Below are 22,640 nucleotides of genomic sequence, written 5' to 3'. Positions count from 1 at the left end.
AGAATACTACAAGATACACAGGCACATACTAGAAGATAACATACATGCACTGTTTAAAATGACCTTTATTTGGGCTTTAACTACAGTTAAGGGTAAACACATTAGTGTCACTTTCAACTAAAAATACAATTATACGTCCTTCATATTACATGCACATTTTGTACATCATCATTAAGATATATCAAGTAGATCTAGATACACTTAAAACTTGTTTTTAAATTTTATACTTTTCCAAGTATTTCAGTATAGCTACTGAAATAAATTTTATACTTTTCCAAATATTTCAGTATAGCTACTGAAATAAACTGAGATAAGCTCAATCTTTCATCATATCTATACATTATTTCCATGATTACTTTTGAGAGCTTCATGCTCAAACCACTTTTAGTCCCAAAGAGAAACAGTGATGACCAACCATTACCTGGAAAACTTTACTCAGGGTTCTACAGTCCAGTAGACTTAGAGGGTTAAGGTTAAGATCCAAAACTAGGTAAGGAAATCTGCAACCACCAAAACAGAAACCCAAGCATTCGTAATAGCCTAGGTCTTCAGAAAGTCTTCTATTGCAAAAATAAAAATAAAGCTCAATCTTAGGGAGTTTTTTGGAAATTGGCCTGGATTCATAATGGTTCCACTAATTTTGAGAGACTAACTCTTCTTAGACTCCCTAAGTTGTACTTCATCCATCTGTAAAACACTCCCGTCTAGAATATACCATAATGCTAAAAGATTAAGACTAATATTTAGAGAACTCAGGAGACCGCTAATTAAACGTAAAGTTGCTGGTGAAGACCAGAAATGCCACAAGGATTAAGAGGAAAAAAAGCACTGTTTGAGCAAAAAATTCAGGAAAGTTCATACAAGAGATGGGACGTAAGCAAAACTTGAAGAATGAGTAAAACTGAGATAGAGATGAAGAAAGGCAGATGGAATGCATGAGCAGACTTGGCTGTAAGTATAAGCATATACTTATAGAAGACAGGAAATTTATTTGATTAATGCACAGTTAGATGGTAACATAGGGAAAAATGGAGTGGTGACATAACATAAGGCTTTGAAACCAACACAGAGAAGACTGGAATCAATGGAGCAAATACTTTCTAGGCTTTTGAGGTTTGTAAATGTCATAATAATGTGAGGCTTCAAGTTACTATTTGCATAAACCCAAATCTCTCCAGATTGAGGAGAATCTCAAATTCCAAATGCACACAGGAAAACATCACCAGGGTTTGTAACATCCAACTGAAGTTAAGGAGCATGAAAAAGTCTAGTAAGTAAAAGAGACAGAGAATTATCAGTACAAATTAGAACAGGTAAGTAGGGAGTGTTAGTCACTAAAGACTGAGGAGTTAAGTAGTACAAAATATTTAACAAATTTTTTAAATGCTAACCTCCAAAGAGTTGAGAAGTTCACCAGACGGCTTCTTACTTGTTAGCTTTTTTTTATATAGTTCTTTATATTGCTTCATTTTTTGCCTGTGTTCTCTTATGTGCTTCCATGACCACATCCGTAAGTGGGGCCGAACATTTACTTCAAGAATACCACATATAGCATAAACCCACCTAGTTAAAAAATAAAAACAAAAACCCTACGCTTAAAAACACCCTCAAACCAACAGTATAAAATATAACTGATATTGCTTCTACTCTAACAGCATACATAATACAGAGACTATGAAAATGGTATATTATCTGGGCACTTGCTTCTTCCCAGCCTTATTAGTAATTAACAATATACTATTTAGTCTTATCTCTTTCCTAAATGAAAGTAATCAAAATCACTGAATTTTGTTATAATAAATATAGTTCTACAGAAAAACTATTAAAGTATTAATTGGCAACTAGCACTTCAGCCACCTGAATAGTAATTAAAAGTCAACTGAAAGAGTAATTGCAACTTCTAGAAACTAGGCAAGTGCTTAATAACTGGAAAAATAAGACTTTTGAATTTTAAAAAGGGGTTGCACTTTATAGACTACCATAACCCTTTCAAGTTTATAATAGGTTTAATATGTCTGATACCAAAGTTTGAAAACTAAAAAAAGACATGGTTAGAAAACAAACTAGGATATAGTTTCTTAATAATTCCAAAAATACAGTAAATGAATGGAATGCTAGTATTTCAAGTTGCAAATTCTTTATAAAGAATCCTTTAACTTAATTTTACTCATGTAATAAGCAAAAGCCACTACAAGTGTTTCAAGACAAATATTACATTATAGTTTCTATCAGCCCTAAAGAGTATCTTAAAAAGTCAAGAAATTCACTTTTATACCATATTTTTTAAATCTTAAAAAACTTAGATTGAGCAATTTCACTGTGTATTTACCTGAAGAAAATGAAAACACTAATTCAAAAAGATATATGCACCCCCATGTTCACTGCAGCATTATTTACAAGAGCCAAGATATAGAAACAACCAAGTGCCCACTGATGAATGAATGGATCAAGAAAATGTGTGTATACACACAATGAAATGTTATTCAGCCATAAAAGGAATAAAATCTTGCCATTTGTGACAACACGAATGGCTACTGAGGGCATTATGCTAACTGAAGTAAGTCAGACAGAGAAAGAGAAAGACAAATACTGTATGATCTCACTTATATATTGATTTAAAAAAAAATGAGCTCATAGATCCCGAGAATACACTGGTGGTAGCCAGAGGCAGTGGGTCGGGGATGTGCAAAATGGGTGACGGGGATCCAAAAAACTTCCAGTTATAAAATAAATAAGTCATGGGGATATAATGTACAGCATGGCAACTACAGTTAATAATACTGTATGGCATATTTGAAAGTTGCTAAGAGAACAGATCTTATAAGTTCTTATAACAAAAAAAATACTTTTGTTAACTATGCATGATATTGGATGTTAACTAGACTTATTGTGGTGATCATTTTGCAATATATACCAATATTGAATCATTATGTCGTACGCCTGAAACTAATATATGTCGATTATACTTCAATTTGAAAAAATTTAAGGCATATTACCATTCTTTGGCATGGTAGTGGAGAGGTACGTCAGGTTTGAATTTCCTATATGGTAGATTTTGCGTCATCATATCAACCGATTCAAGAAGTTCCATAAGACTGAAATACTGAAGAATGAAAAAAATCAAAGTTCTTAAATGTTTCAGATTTTTTGCTTAATTGTCAAAGATAAAAGTTAAATTATTGACTTTTTAAAGGAAATGTTATCATATACCATTATGAGTTTTTGAAAAACATTTAAAATCTTAGCTCTCCTTTTATCAAACTGTAACTCACAATTTAAAATTTCATTTAAAAAAATCACCTGTGGTTTATTAAATTCAATTGTTATGTCATGTAACTCAATATCCAGGCTTATTTTGGGGACAGAAAAGTCAAAATCCAATCCGCGATTCATCTGAAGTTTGGCATTAGCAGATATGGGGCGAAATACTGGAAAATAACACAGATTTTTAAAAATTAAATTGAGTTTTTTCAAGAGTCTCAAAGTGCTAAAGGAATCAAGTTGAAAATGCTGATTTTCATTTCTTATATACCCTTTATACAGCTCCCAGATTTCCATACTGCTATGACTTGATCATATGAACTGTCACTTAGTGTTGAAGAGTCTTTTATATTTTTCCTATCTATAATTCATATTGTCTTTTATGAGTACAATACAAGCTAAGTGAACTCCCCCTCAAAACAACAAAATAATCCTTACAAGCAGGAACACTCTCTAAAAGGCAAAACAGTCCAGTAAGACAATTTTAATAAAAGTATAGTTTTAAGGAATGAACATACATTAGAAATGCTAAGGGGAAAAATGTTTTATTTAGCCACTGACTTTCATTATATAATTATAATTCCTGAATTTCGGGTCAGTGTCTCTGTATCCATCTGTCCCCCCTTTTAACTTGAAAAAAGAGAGGAGATAAGATGAGAGTTTATCCAAGATAACCTTCTTGGCTCAACTCATAATCTAAGATTTCTCTCAACCCTTTGTATTTAGTGCCAAAAAGAATAAGAATAATGCAGAGGGAGACCAGTAATAGCAGAATCTAGAAAGAGATCAACCGCTAAATTATAAGCTTATCTGTATACAAAGATAATATATTCCTCTTGTTTTAATCATCCCTAAGGCATAGCACTAAATTCAAAAATACTTTTAATTTGAATAGAACAAGAAGGTATTCATCAATAGGGGACCAGTTAAATTCATTACTCTATACAACAGAATACTATACAGTTAAAAATGAGAGAAATTTATATGTACATAAAAGGAAGGATATTGAAAGAGAAAGTTTAGAAAGCATATGTATAAAGCAATAATACCAGTATTTGAAAAGTAAAATTATTCCTCTCCTCCAGCTTTAATTCTTGTTAAACAAGACTATACCACCCACTATACCCTCCTTGGTTACGATAATTTATCCATCCCTGGGCTTCACCCTCTCCCATCTCTCTCAGATTTTAGCTCCTGGCAACTCTAATTTCTGGATTATTTCAATGTACAAATGATCATTCCAATACCATAGCCTCTCAGTTCCTTGGACTCTTCCCCCCTCACCTCATCCACTAGACCTTATCATACCAATATTCTCAACCTCTCAATAAACTCAGGCTCAAGCATCCAACTCTCCTACCACCACCACCTCTCTCTCTAGTAATCCAATACCAAACCTCAAGTCTTAAGGGAACTACCATTCATTGATTCTCTATCTTTGCTCTGTCTTTCACTTCTGCTTCACATCCTCAGCTCTCTCCCTACCCTGCTGACAGTTATTTTAGTCATTCCCTTGCATTCACGCTTTAACTCCTTGGCCCTTCTCACTTTGTCAGTACTTACTAGGCAAAACTCGAATTCTGAATAAAGCCACTCTATTTACTCCATACCTCTATTTACTCCACATCAATACCTAAGCAGCTGTATGTGGTTGGGAAAAAACAAAATCACACTGATTGGTCTCACGTTAATGTCATAAATCTCAAGTAGGTACTTAATGTTGTTGACTAATCACACAACATTCTTTTAGTCCAGGGATAGGCCAAACCTATACCACAGCCTGTTTTTGTATAGCAAGTGAGCTAGGAATGATTTTTATACTTTTAAAGCGTTGTTTAAAAGAAACAGAAAAATATGTGACAGAGACTATACATGACCTATAAAATGTAAAATGTTTGTTTACTGCATGGTCCTTTGCAAAAAGAAAATTAGCCAACCCCTACTCTGGCCCAGTGGTTCTCAAACTGTAGTATTCATCAGAATCACTAGGACAGCCTGTTAAAAATAGATTGCTAAGCTTCACTCTCAGATGTTCTGTTTCAGTATGTCTGGGATGGGCCCTGGAATTTATATTTCTAACATGTTTCTAAGTGATACCGATGTTGCTAGTCTAAACAGCACTTTGATAATACTGCTCTCATCAATTCATTCTCTCATTCGCCTACATGGCTATCTCACAGCCCCTCCTCCCTCTGAAAACCTCTAATTCCACAGTTAAAAGAAAAAAAAAGAGTTCAGAAGAAAAAAATCCCATTAACTCCAATCACCATATTTACTTGTTCACCCAACACTAAGACAGACTTTCTTTCTTTCTTTCCTTCTTTCTTTCTTCCTTCCTTCCTTTCTTTCTGGCTGTGTTGGGTTTTCATAGCTGCATGCAGGCTTTAGTTGCAGCAAGCCAGCAGCTACTCTGCGTTGCAATGCATGGGCTTCTTATTGTGGTAGCTTTTCTTGTTGCAGAGCACGGGCTCTAGGCGCACGGGTTCAGTAGTTGTGGCCTGCGGGCTCTAGAGTGCAGGCTCAGTAGTTGTGGCACATGGGCTTAGTTGCTCTGCGGAATGTGGGATCCTCCCGGACCAGGGCTCAAACCCGTGTTCCCTGCATTGGCAGGCAGATTCCTAACCACTGTGCCACCAGGGAAGTCCCAGACTTCTCTCCTATAACTGAAATCTATCTTATAAACAACTGACCATGCTCCTACCTGTGGCAAAGCACTCCACTTATACACTAAATTCTACCCCCTTCCACCCATGTCAATACAGAAATAATCACCTCTCTCTCTAATTTTTCATGTTCTATGGATCATTCCAATCTTAGCCTATAAACAAGCTATCTCTCCCATTAAATAAAAAAACAAAAAACAAAACCAAAAAGAAATCCTTCAATTATCCTTCCCCCTCCGGCAAGTGTGCCAGTTATCAACTGATTGCCCATAACCTCCAGATCACCCTTCCCTGCCTGCTCTATAACCTAGATTTGGGTCCTTTAAATAGTTTTTCTTTACCAGCTAGCATAATGTTAATCTTTATCAGCAGAGGACACAGGAGAGATACCGCAGGAGCAAGGAGTTATGCTTCCTGGTTCTAAAGTGCTCATTCAGCAGACTCCTGCAGAGCCATGGTTCTGCAACGTGCAGCTCCTAAAGAAAATGGCTTCTCCCGTGTCCAGGCCCTCCAGCACAACAGATTTCTTCAGCACCAGACTCCTGCAGTACATGGCAGCTTGCACCATCCAACAGCCAGCAAATTCTCTCAGTACGTGGCTAAGGCAGTTTTAGAGTGGAGTGCCTTCTGGAGACAACTCTCCATGAGGTTCCCTAAAGAGTCTGTTTCCCTAAAGTTCCTGAATGCGAATTTACAGGTTTAACTGGCAGGGCACCACAGACTTTCCTGCCTCCTAGTGACCCATGGCCACGCCCTTTCCAACAAGTTCTAGATCTCAGTGCTGAGGGAGGTAGACCCTCTTCTTTGGACACTCCACCTAAGTCCTAGGGTAAGGGCTGTTCCTTCTATCTACTATTCTTATATTCTTTAGAGTTCTCTTTACTTTTTATTAGCCAATCCCTTGTTACTCTAATCCCCTGTTGTATTTAGTAATTCTTCATAAATACTTTCCCTGCTCAAATTACTATGTGGTTTCTCTTTCTTCATCAGACTCTGAGTGAAACAGCCAGAAATAACAGTAGGGTAAAGGAGAAATAAGTCAAACTTGAAGTGACAGATTTGAGAATCGTCAACACATGATACAGAAAAGTATTTTGCTTCTGCATATATATTATAAATATATTTAATTTTGTGGGAAAATTAACATGAAATATCACAGTGATATCAACAATATTCACTTAAAATTTATACTGATTACTTTAATTGTACATTTATTTTATGAAATGTACTTACCAAAATCATAACCTTCTGGAACAATACTTTCATCAACAATACCATTCCTCAGGCTATCCTATTAAAAGACAAATTGATTTTATTTATATTCATGCCAATATACCTTTATTCTACAAAATCCTATTATATGCAAAAGAAAAATGCCTAAAAGCAATTTAAAAAATAACTCAAACTTAGCAGAACTTAGCTAAGAAAATATTAAAATGGTTAGACACTATCTCATTAAACTACTATTATATAAGAATGCTCTAGAAATTTTTAGGATATGTGTGTTTATGTATATGTGTACAAGCACATGCACAAAATTTGACAGAATTCAACATCTATTTGTGAAAAAAACTCTCAACAAAGTGGGTACAGAGGTAACGTATCTCAACATAATGAAGTCCATAGATGACAAGCCCACAGCTATCATCATACTCAAGGGTGAAAAGCTGAAAGCTTCTCCTCTAATATCGGGGAACAAGACAAAGAGGCCCACTTTCACCACTTTTATTCAACACAGTATTAGAAGTCCTAGCCACAGAAATTAGGTAAGAAAAATAAAGGCATACAAATTGGAAAGGAAGAAGTAAAACTGTCACTATTTGCAGATAACGTAATATAAAGAGAAAACCCTAAAGATTCCACCAAAAACTGTTAAAACTAATACTAAATGAATTAAATAAAGTTGCAGGATATAAAAATCAATAATATGGAAAACTGAGGTGTTTCTATACACTAATAACAAACTATCGGAAAGAGAAATTAAGAAAAAAATTCCATTTACAATTGCATCAAAATGTAACAATAAATTTCACCATGGTGAAAGACTTGTACCCTGAAAATGATAAGGCACAGAGGAAAGAAAATGAAAAGGACAATAACTAATGGAAAGACATTCCATGCTCATGGATTTGAATAATTAATATTGTTAAAATGTCCATATTACCCAAAGCAATCTACAGATTCAATTCAATCACCATCAAAATACCAATTGCATTTTTCACAGAAATAGAAAAAACAATACTAAAATTTGTATGGAACCACAAAGGAACCCGAATAGCCAAAGCAATCTTGAGAAAGAAGAACAAAGCTGGAGGCATCATCCTCCCTGATTTCTAACTATATTACAAAGCTCTAGTAATCAAAACAATATGGTACTGGCATAAAAACAGATACAGATCAACAGAATAGAACAGACAACCCAGAAATCCCATGCATATATGGTCAGTTAATTTATAACAAAGGAGCCAAGAATATACAATGGGGAAAGGACAGTCTCTTCAATAAATGGTGCTGGGAAAACTTGACAGCCATATGCGAAAGAATAAAATTGCACTACTACCTTACATGATAAATGAAAATAACTCAAAATGGATTAAAGACTTGAACATAAGAGCTGAAACCATAAATATCCCTAGAAGAAAACAGGTGGTAATTTCCTTGACATCAGTTTTGGTGATGATTTTTTGGACAACAGAAACAAAGGCAACAAAAGCAAAAATAAACAAATATGACTACACCAAATTAAAGGCTTCTCCACAGCAAAGGAAACCATCAATTACATGAAAAGGGAACCTTATGAATGCAAGAAAATATATGCAAATCATATACCTGATAAGGAGTTAATATCTGAAATATATAATGAACCCATATAACTCAAAAGCAAAAAAATAAACAATCCAATTAAAAAGTGGGCAGAATATCTGAAAAGACATTTTTCAAAGAAGAAATACAGATGGCTAACAGGTACATTAAAAGATGCTCAACAACACTAATCACCAGAGAAATGCAAATCAAAAGCACAAAGAGATACCACCTCATACTTGTTAGAATGGCTATTTTCAAAAAGACAAAAAATAACAAATGTTGGTGAGAATGCGAAGAAAAGAGAACCCTTCTGCTCTGTTGGTGGGATGCAAATTGGTGCAGACACCATGGAAAACAATAGCAGAGCCTCAAAAAATTAAAAATAGAACTACCATATGATCCAACAGTTCCACTTCTGAGTATCTTCCTGAAGAAAACAAAAGCAGTAACTTGAAAACATATCTGTACCATGTTCACTGCAGCATTATTTATAATAGCCAAGATATGGAAACAACCTAAATGTCCTTCAAAAGGTGAATGAAGAAAATGTTTTACACACACACAATGGAATATCACTCAGCCATAAAAAAGAATGAAATTGTGTCATTTGTGACAACACAAATGGACCATGAAATAGCTCAGAGAAAAACAAATACTGTATTATCTCACTTCATGTGGAATTTAGGAAAAAAAGACAAACTCATAGATACAGAGAACAGACTGGTGGTTGCCATACGTGGAGAGGGGGGATGGGCAAAATTGATGAAGGGAGTCAAAAGGTCCAAACTTCTAGTTATAAAATAATTATTATGTCATGTGGATGTAATGTACAACAGGCGACTGTAGTTAATAATACTGTATTGCATATTTGAAAGTGGCTAAGAGTAAATCTTAAAAGTTCTCATCACAAGAAAAAAAACTGTGTAACTATGTATAGTGATGGATGTTAACTAGACTTACTGTGGTGATCATTTTGCAATATATACAAATATCAAAACATTATGTTGCATACATGTAACTAATAAATGTTGCATGTCAATTATACAAAAAAGGCATGTGTTTATATGTTTCTGTACAGACACATACATATTCACCTGTTTCTGTAAATTCTGCTAATGGATTTTGCCTAAGGAAAAAAAGGACAACTGACTACAGTATGTCAGATAAATGACAATGAATAAAACCTTATGCAAAATATGATACCAACAAAAGTGTATATGCATATATCAAAAAAACTTACTCACCAATGATTCATCATAATTATTAAGATAAAACATCTGAGACTTCACATTCCAATAGGCAAAAAGGTTATCCAATAGGATTAACTGAAAAGAAATCAATTTTATTATAAGCCTCATTTTCATTGAAGATTCTTTAACATATGCTTTTTTCAGAATCTCAAATAATTGGTCATATAACAGTTAAGCAAGTAAACACAATTCACAAAAATCCTTACCTATATATTATTTGCCTTCCTAATTAAGAGTATCTTTTGTCAAGCCCATGGGTTGACAAAACATATTTATTTTACCTTACGAAATAGTTTCTCAGTCTCATCATGTAAACATGGAATCCAGAATTGATCAGTTGTCTGAAAAGGAAAATAAAAAGCAGTAAAAAACTGTCACTTGCATGTGAAATGGCAGTGATAAATAGAATCTATCATGCCCTAGACCAAGTTTCCATTAAAATGTCCTTGAAAACATAACATTCAGGGGCTTCCCTGGTGGCACAGTGGTTAAGAATCCACCTGACAATGCAGGGGACACAGGTTCGAGCCCTGGTCTGGGAAGATCCCACATGCCACAGAGCAACTAAGCCCACGCACCACAACTACTGAGCCTGCGCTGTAGAGCCCATGAGCCGCAACTACTGAGCCCATGTGCCACAACTACTAAAGCCCGCATGCCTAGAGCCCTGTACTCCACAACAAGAGAAGCCACCAAAAAAAAAAAAAAAAAAAAAAAGAAGAGAAGAAGGCACTGCAGTGAGAAGCACACGCACCACAAAGAAGAATAGCTCCCGCTCACTGCAGCTAGAGGAAAAAACACCCACAAGCAGCAACGAAGACCCAATGCAGCCAAAAATAAAATAAATTTTAAAAAATAGTAACATTCAGTCAAAGAATATTAACTGAATATTCTGCATTCAAGGATCTTATTGCTTGGTGGAAAAGCAAACTAGTAAACAAATTACAAACAGGTAAATGCCATTATGGAGGTTAAATACACAGTACTCTGGGAGAACATGGTGGGAGCCTCAATCTCAGGGATGTGATGGCAAAAGTGATATCTAACCTAATAAGTGACACGTAAATAGAAATTATCAATTCTAAATTCAGTAGGGAATATGATTCACGGTAGGAAGATATTTGAATATACGACATGTTCAAAGAAGTGAAATAGCCCAATATGGCCCAAGAACTTATTCAAAACAACAGAAAGAGGTAAAATTAGGTATCTTACCTGAGGACAGATTACAAAGGGATTATAAACTATTTTGAGACAAAACTATGGACTTTATTCTAAGAGCAATGAAAAGTCACTGAGGGGAATAAACTGATATCCGATGCTTATGTTAAAAAGATGGTTTTCATTTTTTTTTCTAGAGAACTAAATGGACTAGAACAGTGTTGCTCAAAGTTTTCACACAATTAGGATCACCTGGAAGGCTTTTTAAAGTAGATTGCTGGGTCCCAACCTGAGTTTCTAATTTAATATGTCTGGGCTGGGGGACAAGTTTCCAAGGACCTCCAAAACCAGTGGTGAAAACCACTGCTGACACAGTTACCAATCACCTTCACATTGCCAAATCCAATGGCTAATTCTCCATCCTTATTTTTCAGCATTAACAGTAGCATTTGACAGTTTACCTCACCCAACTTTATTGAATAACTTTTCATTTGACTTTTCTTTTTTCTCTTTCTGCTTGAGGTTGATCCAAGTTTTAAGAACAAATCATACACAAAAGCTTAATGAACATAACAAATAAAAGAATAATGAAATACTATAGAGCAGCTGAACTGAATCAACTGAACTACACGTGGCAATAAATACATGTCACAAACAATGTGTAAAGAAAAAGGGAACTTAGAGAAGAATCACATAACATATTTATGTAAACTTTTAAAAATCTACCAAATATTACACAGTTTTAATGAATATATTATATAAAGTTTAAAAACTTAGGATGTTTATCTCCTGGGTGGGAGAGAAGAGTGGAGTGTAATACAAAAGGAATTTATACTTTATTCATAACAGCTTTTTCTTTAAAAGTATTTAAAACTTAATCTAAATGACAAATTCAACAATCATGCCTTCTGGATATGAGCAAATGTTTCATAATTCTTTATGTACTCCTATACTTTTGAAATTTCTCAATTTGAAAAATCAGACAGGAAGAAAGTATGCCACGATTATTAATAATAGTGATGGGCCTTCCCTGGTGGCGCAGTGGTTGAGAGTCCGCCTGCCGATGCAGGGGACACGGGCTCATGCCCCAGTCCGGGAAGATCCCACATGCCGCGGAGCGGCTGGGCCCGTGAGCCATGGCCGCTGAGCCTGCGCGTCCGGAGCCTGTGCTCCGCAACGGGAGAGCCCACAACAGTGAGAGGCCCGCGTACCGCAAAAAAAAAAAAAAAAAAAAAAAAAAAAAAGCTAGAAAAAAAAATAATAGTGATGATAAAATGATTTGTTTCTTTAGGCTTTTCATGAATTATCAAAGATTCTGAAATGAACATTACTTTTATTTTGTACTTATGCATTTAAAATTCAGAATGGATTTTTAAAGAAAATAAGTATCAAATATCATAATTGGCAAATAATAATAGGCCCTCACATTTGAAACTAAATTTGATTGTCAACCATTTTTTGAACTGTGAAACTACCTACCCTCAGTTCCAATCCAGTCTATGCACTCCTGTACCACTTCTATATAGATATCTACTCCTGATGCTGGCATATATTAACAGTAATTACTAATTTAATTAACTATACTGCAAAATTAAATATGGTTGAATTTCTTTTTAAACAAAGTACCTGCATGCTGAGATTTTGAAGGGAAATACCAAATGACAGTGGGTTGTCTCGATTTGTGACCTAAAGAAGAAAACAGAGTAAATTTTACTCAGATTTTTAGTAGTTGTATAAAATTCATATTATAGAAGAACTTCACTTTCTGGGAAGTATACTATTTTGAACATTCAGAAACATTTTCCAACTTTCTGGAATAATTTTTATTCCTATATTTTTCCTAATACTAATTAAAATATTAAGTATCAATGTATTAGTGTAGTACAATAATAATACATCTGCATAATGTTTTTCAGTCTGCAAAAAAAGAAGTTTATAAAAAAAGTGATTGACCCTCACAATAGAACTATGAGAAGCCAATGATTATGTGTTTGAGAGAATACATGATCTATTTGACATGAATTAGTTAAGTCTAGCTTTAATGATTCCTAGACCATTGCTCTTTCCAGGAAGAAAACACAGTATAATTTAAAGTATTTTAAAAATATATAACTGCTGGGCTTCCCTGGTGGCGTAGTGTTTGAGAGTCTGCCTGCTGATGCAGGGGACACGGGTTCGTGCCCCGGTCCGGGAAGATCCCACATGCTGCGGAGCGGCTGGGCCCGTGAGCCTTGGCTGCTGAGCCTGCGCGTCCGGAGCCTGTGCTCCGCGACGGGAGAGGCCACAACAGTGAGAGGCCCACCTACCGCAAAACAAACAAACAAACAAACAAATATATATATATATAACTGCTAAATTCATAACTCCCATTTATCAAAGGTGATTATAATATAAGCAAGGCATTTACCTTCATTATCTGATGTTTGAACATTTTAGGAAAGTGTAATCAAGGCACTAAGGACTGCAAATTACAACTATAATTATAAAAAATAAAGATAATGTCATCTTCAGCTCTATATCCCTCCACTTCCCAGCATCTCATAAGTTGACCACTACAGAGCAGGTGTCAACAAACAGTAAAATAAATATAAACCGTTATCACCTATTAAAATACTTACATCATCTTCATAGCGAATATGGATGTTGGAAATTTTCACTTGAAGATTTTTTATGATCTGAGTAATTAATTTTTCTGTAAAAGTGTCCTGTTTCTCCACCTGATGTTTTTCTACAATTGCAAATATCCATTTTTAATTTGAATGAAAAATACACTCTGTGTATACACTTATTGAGGTAACATAACTGGTACCTTGTTAAAGAAATATATCTGTATTTGTAAACAGAACACTAAAAGCCTGCTTCCCAAAAGTTTTACATACCAAAAGGCTTTCACAGGTGACTAAATGTACACAGTTTTCAAAAGCCACTTTCTTATCCAATCAAACTAAAGTCCAATACGTAGAATTTACTGTCATCAAGTTTTATAATTTCTGTTAGCTATACCTGAATACATAAGGACATAGAAAACAATAAAGATTATTAGGTAAGAATTATGATAGGCTTATATTAGAAGAGCCAGAAACAGTAGCAAAGAATGAATCTCTGCTAAAATTTATGCTATCATCATAAGTTGTCTGTGGTTAGAAGTATAAAACAGCTGAATATGCTCCTTCCCCAATGAATACAAAATAGGAAGATGTAAGATCCTTTCCCTCTCTCCTTTTAAGCAAGGATGAAGGAAGTTCATCACTTGTTTCATTTTCCAAAATGAGATTAACAATCTCTTCAATACTTTCCAGGGAAATATAAAGAATTGAGGTTCCTAATTTATTTTTTAATATGCCTGTGATAACCACTAATTATTAACGTTTTTGTCCCCACTTGAAAATGCCAATGATGGTGATCTCCTTTCCTATTTCAAGTCCTATTCCACCTGTATATACATATTGTCTATCTTTTCCTCTAATGACCTACTACTCCCTAATTCAGCGGACCCAGGTCTCAGATAAAGAAAAGTTGATGAGGATATCATATGTACATCAAAGACAAGTGTGAGTGAACAAGAGATAAGTGAATATATTTGAATATATTGAAAAGGAGTTTAGGATTAAAAAGTGGAAAGTAGAATATAAACTCTTTGAAGACAGAACATTTTATTTTAAATGTTGAATGAATCCCACCACTACCTAATAAAATCCTCTGCTCTATAAATTTATTCAGTAATTCAATTAAATGCTAAATCTTTCTTTCCCTATCCACTAGTTTCTTTCTGACTTCCTTATCTGGCTCTGATTCCATAATAAATTATTTTACCAACACTTTAAACTCTGTGCTCTCTTTTTTCTCCTTTTCCTCTTTCAATAAAGCTCCAACCCTGCATAAGACCAACAGCCTACTTTTTACATAAACATGTGTATGCCTTGCCAGGTGAATAGTGGAGGAGAAAAATTACAACAGAACAGATTGCAGCTACTGTAAGTTAATCATTACCAAGTTCAACTCACCAGCAACCTTACTACATTTCTCCAGTCAACTTGTTCACACTCTCCAGAATAACTATTACAAAATTCTTTTTGATACTCTTCAAAGGTCCAACAACCCTTCCACTGCTCTCTTTACTCTTAGCAAATGACCTTACAACTATGGAAAAAATAGAAGCTTCTTTTCTGCAATCATCACTCAATCAAAACAGCTTTTTTCTAAGATGACCAATGACCTCCATGTCATAAATAAAATAATTATTTCTTAATCCTCAATTTACCTGATATATCAGCAGGATCCGACATACTCTTTGCTTCCTAAAACGCTCTTTTCCCATGCAGATATAATCTCCAAATTTCTTTCTCCTTATCTAACCACTCTTTCTTGATCTCTTTTTTTTTTTTTTTTTTTGGCTGTTTTCCTCCTGTATACAATCCTTAAATGTTGGATTTCCTTATGGCAGGCTCAGTCCTAGAAATGTTTCTCTTCTCATTCTGTATGGTTGCTGCAGGGAATCTCATTCACACCTTATAGCCTGAACTATCATCCTAATGCTGACAACTCTCAAAAGTATACTGGATAAAGTCAGAAGTGAGATATAATCACAGAGAAGTTGGTACATTCAGTAAACTACAAAGGTCAGTATGGCTGGAACAAAGAACAGAGAAGATATGAAAGGGATGGGGCCAGTAATGAGGCTGGAAAGGTAGACAGGATTCAAATCATAAGAGCTTTTATGTATCTTGTTGAAGAGTTCAAACTTCTACCTGATAACAGTAAGGTATATAATTTAAGCATGGTTATTTATATTTTAGATATAAGTATAAATAAGAGGGACTTCTGATTAAACATGAGTTGCATCTATTTTTCTATTCCTCAGTAAAAGTAAAGGGGAAAAATGGATAAATCTCCAAGACCAAAAGAAAAAGGGTGTAGAAGAAAGAATGAATAAGAGAGAACCTCAAAAATTTAGAAGCTGGAAAGTAGACGGCCTTAGACAACATGACAGAGGAAGAAATCTGATCCTAAATGCCCATAAATGAAGATGCCAATTGGATTTGGCAGGAGTTCTTGCATATGACACCAAAGGCACAGAAACAAAAGAAAAAGTAGACAAATTGGACTTCATGAAAATTTTAAAATTTTGTACATCATAGGACGCTATCAACAGAGTAAAGAGGCTACCCAGAGAATGGAAGATAACTTGCAAATCATATATCCAATAACGGATTAACATCCAATTATATGAAGAACTCCTACTATTCAACAATAACAAAAAAAAAACCAATTAAATGATGGGCAAAAGATTTGAACAGACATTTCTCCAAAGATAACATACAAATGGTCAATAAGCACATGAAAAGATGCTAAAATACTAATTTTTACAGAAATGCAAATCAAAACTACACAAGATACCACTTCATCCCATTAGGACCCTATTATCAAAAATATAGAAAACAACAGATGTTGGTGAGGATGTGAAGGAAATGGAACCCCTGTGCACTGCTTGTGGGATTGTAAAATGGTACAAGTCCCTGTAGAAAATATTATGGCATTTCCTCAAAAAATTAAAAATAGAGTAGAATTACCGTATGATCCAGCAACTCCACATCTGGGTCTATACCCAAAAAAATTAAAAGCAGTGTCTCAAAGGGATATTTGTACACCCATGTTCAGAGCAGCATGGTTTACAATGGCTGAAGCACAGAAGCAACCCACGTGTCCACTGATGGATGAATGGATAAGCAAAATGTGGTATATACATAAAATGGAATATTATTCAGCCTTAAAAAGGGAATTCCAACATATGCTACAACATGGATGAACCTTGAAGACATAATGCTAAGTGAAATGAACCACTTGAAAAAAACATGAATACTACATGATTCCACTTACATGAGTATTGAGAATAGACAAAATCATAGAGACAAGAAGTAGAATTGTGGTTGCCAGCGTCTGGGGGTAAGGGGGGAAGAATGGGTGGGTTACTGTTTACTGGGTGTAAAGTTTCAATTTTACAAGATGAAAGAGATATGAAGAGATATGGTGGTGATGGTTGCAATACAATAAATGTACTTAATACCAATGAACTGTACACTTAAAAGTAGTTAAGATGGTAAATTTTGTTATATGTATGCCACAATAAAAAAATTTTTTTTTTAAAAAGAGGATGGGCGGGGTCTTCCCTGGTGGTGCAGTGGTTGAGAGTCTGCCTGCCAACCGGGTTCGTGCCCCGGTCTGGGAGGATCCCACATGCCGCGGAGCAGCTGGGCCCGTGAGCCATGGCCGCTGAGCCTGTGCGTCCAGAGCCTGTGCTCCGCAACGGGAGAGGCCACAACGGTGAGAGGCCCGCGTACAGCAAAAAAAAAAAAAAAAAAGAGGATGGGGGTAGGAATGAATGACATCAGAGAGGAAAACATGATTACAAGAAGTGTTGCAGGAAATGTGTTAAATCTCCTTTAATGTTCTTTTACCTGTTTGTCAGCAGGTAAACTGTTCATTACTGCTTTTTTTTTTTTTTTTTTTTTTGCGGTATGCAGGCCTCTCTCTGTTGGGCCTCTCCCGTTGCGGAGCACAGGCTCCGGACCCACAGGCTCAATGGCCATGGCTCACGGGCCCAGCCGTTCCACAGCATGTGGGATCTTCCCGGACCGGGGCACGAACCCGTGTCCCCTGCATCGCAGCGGACTCTGAACCACTGCGCCACCAGGGAAGCCCTATTATTGCATTTTTTAATTAAAAAAAATAAATGCATGGCAAGGATATTTTGATCAGTACACATATATTTCTTTTAAGATACTTAGCTAACAAATGAAGGACAGAGGAGCATAAGGTAAGCAGATGACAAGGTTAGGAAAATGACTTTATGTTTAAAGATAAGGGAGGCAACATTATATTTACATGCCAAAGAGAAAGATTCACTAGAAGGAGAAGTTAAGAGTCAGAGTATAGAGCGTAGGTGTTGATGGTGACACCATTACTATCACTAGCATAAGTGGAAAGGGATTAGATTTCTTCAGGCCGTCTCTGTCACTAACAAAAGAAGTGGATTGAAGTAATGGACCATTTTGGTCTAGGCTGAATAGGAATGGATGTGAGCCAGACGGTAAACAGATTTGGGAAAATATATCAAGAGACTAAGTAACTCCAAAAGGTGAAGAATTGATACAAGTGGAATAAGAAAGAGAAGACAAGAAAGGTAAGAAAATATACGTGATGAAATTAATTACTACAGTTAAAATCTAACCTTACTCTTATAAGCTAGGGATATTATTTGCACTAAGGTAAATTTCTATAAGGTAAAATTTCTGTAAAAATGATAAAACATAGAAACTACATTAAAATTCCTCATGTAATAAGATTCTGTCATATTTTTAAAGTAATCTCAGTGCTTCCAGAAGAAAAGAATACTCAAATGTGATAAATATTTAGGTCTTTTCCGCTCTTTTTATTACCATTCTTATCCGTTTTTACCTTGATCAGCTACTTTTCGTTTTGCTTCTTCTATCCTTTTCAGTTCCTGTTGCTTTGCTTCAAAGAGTTGTTTTTCTTCTTTTAAAGGATCATATTTTATTCCTACAGGAAGTGTAAAAAAGGAAGAATCTTAATTACCTTAAATTTACTCATTCCAAAAAATATCCTGGAAAATAATCACTAATTCAAAGTCTGCAAAAATTAGAGTAAAATCCAATTTATGTTGTATTATCAAATACCAAATTTATTTATTAAAAAAATCTCCAAAAATTCACCAAAATTATTTGAACAAACGTAATTATCAAATATAAAGATTTTCCATGCACAAAAAAGAGTAACTGAAATGATAATGTTTAAAATTTGACTTACTAGAAGAAGGCACTATGAGTAAATAAATGTCTTCCAATAGAGCTTCAACTGGTTGGGTATAAAGGTTTTTCCATGGAATTATAAGACTAAGATTACCTACATGAAAAAAAAGACAAAAAATGTTATTCTTTCAACCTAGATTTACTATCAGCTTATTTTCTGTCAGGCATTAAAAGAGGTAACAAAGTAGCCTTTGACCTTATGAGCTCATTAACTTTGTAGAAAGCTATTTTACAATCATAAACAAAAAGCCTCTACAGTGATGATTTGAAATTATTTGTACTAGTATTGTTGGAAAATCTACTAAACCATATTCTAAATATTTACAAATTTCTATTTCTGGTGATATGTACCACAAACATACCAATATTATTCTTCCATTAATCAACAACCCTTGATATTATAATATTGATTTTCCCCAATTCTTACTCAAAATCTCTAAGAAATATTTTTCTCATACTTTAAAAAGGTAGGTTACATACTTTACATGTGTATTTTTTATATATAGATTTTACATATATATTACATGGTATATATATAGTATATACATAAGTACGATTATCATAAGTATATGTACTAACAAATTTCTATGGTAATAATCAAGGATCCTAGGCAATATTAGAAAATCGTTCCAAATAATGAAAATATTTTACTACAACCCAATAGCAAAGTATTTTAAAAAGCATTAGATTTCTTGAACTAAAAAATACTATGTAAGGGGCTGATTATACTATTAATTCTAGTTTTATGTATTTACAAAATTTCTATAATAGTTATTTCAATATTTTAAAATTTTTTTACAAAGTATGAATCTCTAGATTTAGAAATAGTTGTCATGACTGGGGAAGGGAAAGACTTCTTAAATACACCAGTGTTGCATTAACTGGTTAGTAATACATACTTAGACATGTCGCACTACATAACCCCCAAAATCCATGTTTTAAAAAACCCCAAATTGAGAAAAAGATTTCTTCATACTAAGTCAATTCAGAAAAAAACAAAGTATCTGATTTCTAAAAGAGGAGTAACTTTCTAAGTTTTAAAAACAGAGAAGACAGTGACCATTTCAAATTTCCATACTATCCAAAATATAACCAAAATGAAGTGAGCAAATTGGGAAAGATAATTGTGACGAATTTGACAGTTTACTTATAAATGTATCAAGCAGACTGCTTACACACATATACACACATACATTAATAATCTAAAAAAGTAAGTGAATAAAAGGACATAGAACAGTGCCACAATAGCATTAAGTATGCAAAGAAACACATATAAAACTAACAATGTACCATTTTTACCATTAAGTTTTTTTTTCTTTTTAAAGCCAAACTGTTTTTTCCTCTCCTTATGAAGTGCAGACTTCTTATAGAAAATTCAGAAAAAATATAAATGAAGGTAATTTCAAAAATCTTCCACATGAAAACAATTACTTTGAAAACACATGAGTATTTATATTTGATATGTATGTAATTCTGCATGCTAAATGAGGAAAACTTTGAAAGATCAGTAAGATTAACAACCCCCATTAATGGCAAGGGGGTTGACAATACGTTCTTATAAAACTGGCTGTACTACTGTACCACTCATTTGGAAATGTGTACTTCTTTCATTCAACAAATTGTGTTCCTACTATATGCCAAGTATTGTGCTAAGTGAGGATACAATAAAATTAAAATAAAATTTTAAAATTAAATCCACTTCTAAAAAAACTTACTGTTTAGAAGAAAAAATAAATAATAATGATATTAAAGAATGTCAGGTTCTATGATAGAGATATGCAAACAACATCTTAAATGATTCTCAAGATTATTTTATGTATTAGGTATTAGCGCAGTGTACCTTCTACCACCTTATATTAACACTGAAAATTACCTTATCATTTTTAAACATGTTCAAAAAAAGAAAAGAGAGAAAGGAAAGAAGGTAGGTTCTAAATGAAAGCAGGTCGATTTACTGCCCTTATATATATATTTTTTATTTTTCTTCAATTGATGTTAAATTTATATACACTGATTTACAATGAATATCGTTATAAAATTCAATGACTTTTAGAATATTTTCAAAAGGTATGTGAAAATGTTTACTGTAATATTTTTGTACCAATAGAAATATAAGATTACATTGTCCAAATATGCATTCAATGGATTACTACACTACCTTAAGAAATAAGGGAGGTCAAATTAACATGGATTATGAGCAATCTTTACTAAATATTAACTTAAAAATAGAATATAAAATCATACATATACCATAATTATAGGAAGTCAAAATGTTTACATGTAAACAATCATTTAAAAATCTGCAAAAATAAATATATTAGGTGGAAATAAATATATTAGGTGGGTGACATTTTTCCAGTCTTATCTATACTAAATAGTCTTTAAATTGTGAGGGTGGGGGAAAGGAGGGAAACAGAATTTGAGTCTCAGCAATGTAAATGTAAATGATAAAAACTTCCTTTGGCATACAGTCTAATACCAACTGTAAGAGCACAAAATTGTGAAGACATTCATCATGTAGTTTATATAAGCTTTCAGAACACCTTGTTCCCCAAGTGACACCAAAACACTGCAAAAACATTATATAAATTCTACTACACAAATTATCTGTATAACAAAAAAACTTTCAAGTCACAAATAATAACACTATCATCTTGCACAATACTTAAACCAATAAAGTTTAAACAACAAAGTTAAAACAATAAACCAAAATAATTTAAGAAACCAAACATACATGTCTTTATTAAACATGTTAAAACATCATATTTGAATCAATTATTTCTGTTCAACCAATACATTTAATATGTAAACTACAAAAACTGGAAAAATAATACAAAACAAGAAAGCACAGTGTTTCCTAGAAAACTAGAAAACTTCCAGAGCAGAAACTAGGTTTTTGACTGGTTCCTAGCCATACTGCCTGGATGGTCCAGACCCTACTCCTTATACCACATATCCATGGCCAATCGGAATACAGCAAGGATAACTAGTCACAAATCTAAGAAACTGAGACTATCATGCTCTCTATTAGATTTAATGCTTTGATCTCAACTTATTTTAACACTTAACAATATGCATAATTTCACCAGTACTGAACAAGGGATTCATGGACAACAATTTTAAGTTATACAACTAAGCTCTACATAGATGAAAACACATAATGCTTTTAATTTATGCTCAGAAACATTATAAATATCACATTATAGAGATATTAGACATATTATTCTGGTTGCATGTCCAACAAGAAGGACATTCAAATAATAAGGATAATAATAAGGATAGCTTACCTATATGGCCAACTTTAATTTTAAACGGTACATCCAGTTGACTCTACAAAAAATACACATATGTAAAATATTAGTACATATACAGTTCAACAAAACAGATGACTATTTGTTTCTTCCCAAAATTACTTAAGGGATTTAATTTAACTTACACCTTCTCTTTACCCTCAACAGTTATTTAAATTTATAAATACATAATTGCAATATTATCTTCAAATCCATAAAATTCAGACACTGATCACCTTAAAAGAACTACAAAAAAGTTCTACAGCAATCCTGACCCCTAAGTTACCCATACCAGAATCACTACAGCTTTTACACTGCTTGAAAAAAGGAAAAAGAAAGTGGGAAATTCCACTGTCAGTTTGTATTTGTAAGGAGATTAAACTC

The 22,640-nt window shown here is 34.0% G+C and overlaps 1 protein-coding gene across 3 annotated transcripts in view; it reads right to left on the bottom strand.

The window, feature by feature from the left end:
- The window catches only part of VPS13A (vacuolar protein sorting 13 homolog A), a 252,868-nt gene that overhangs the window by 214,540 nt on the left and 15,688 nt on the right, over window positions 1-22,640 (bottom strand). For all 3 annotated transcript variants that reach the window (XM_081236830.1, XM_081236828.1, XM_081236829.1), the window contains exons 3-13: window positions 22,254-22,296; window positions 18,965-19,060; window positions 18,596-18,697; window positions 13,759-13,868; window positions 12,767-12,826; window positions 10,261-10,320; window positions 9,974-10,054; window positions 7,158-7,215; window positions 3,301-3,428; window positions 2,997-3,103; window positions 1,392-1,563 (exon numbers count right to left, since the gene is read on the bottom strand). In XM_081236830.1, the coding sequence (XP_081092956.1) occupies window positions 1,392-1,563; window positions 2,997-3,103; window positions 3,301-3,428; window positions 7,158-7,215; window positions 9,974-10,054; window positions 10,261-10,320; window positions 12,767-12,826; window positions 13,759-13,868; window positions 18,596-18,697; window positions 18,965-19,060; window positions 22,254-22,296 (1,017 nt within the window). The remainder of the gene's footprint in view (window positions 1-1,391; window positions 1,564-2,996; window positions 3,104-3,300; window positions 3,429-7,157; window positions 7,216-9,973; window positions 10,055-10,260; window positions 10,321-12,766; window positions 12,827-13,758; window positions 13,869-18,595; window positions 18,698-18,964; window positions 19,061-22,253; window positions 22,297-22,640) is intronic.

The sequence above is a fragment of the Mesoplodon bidens genome (assembly GCF_964165515.1).
Source record: "Mesoplodon bidens genome assembly, chromosome: 6".
NCBI lineage: Eukaryota > Metazoa > Chordata > Mammalia > Artiodactyla > Ziphiidae > Mesoplodon > Mesoplodon bidens.
The sequence above is the reverse complement of the archived record's forward strand: the minus strand, read 5'-3'. Positions and strand labels throughout refer to the sequence as shown.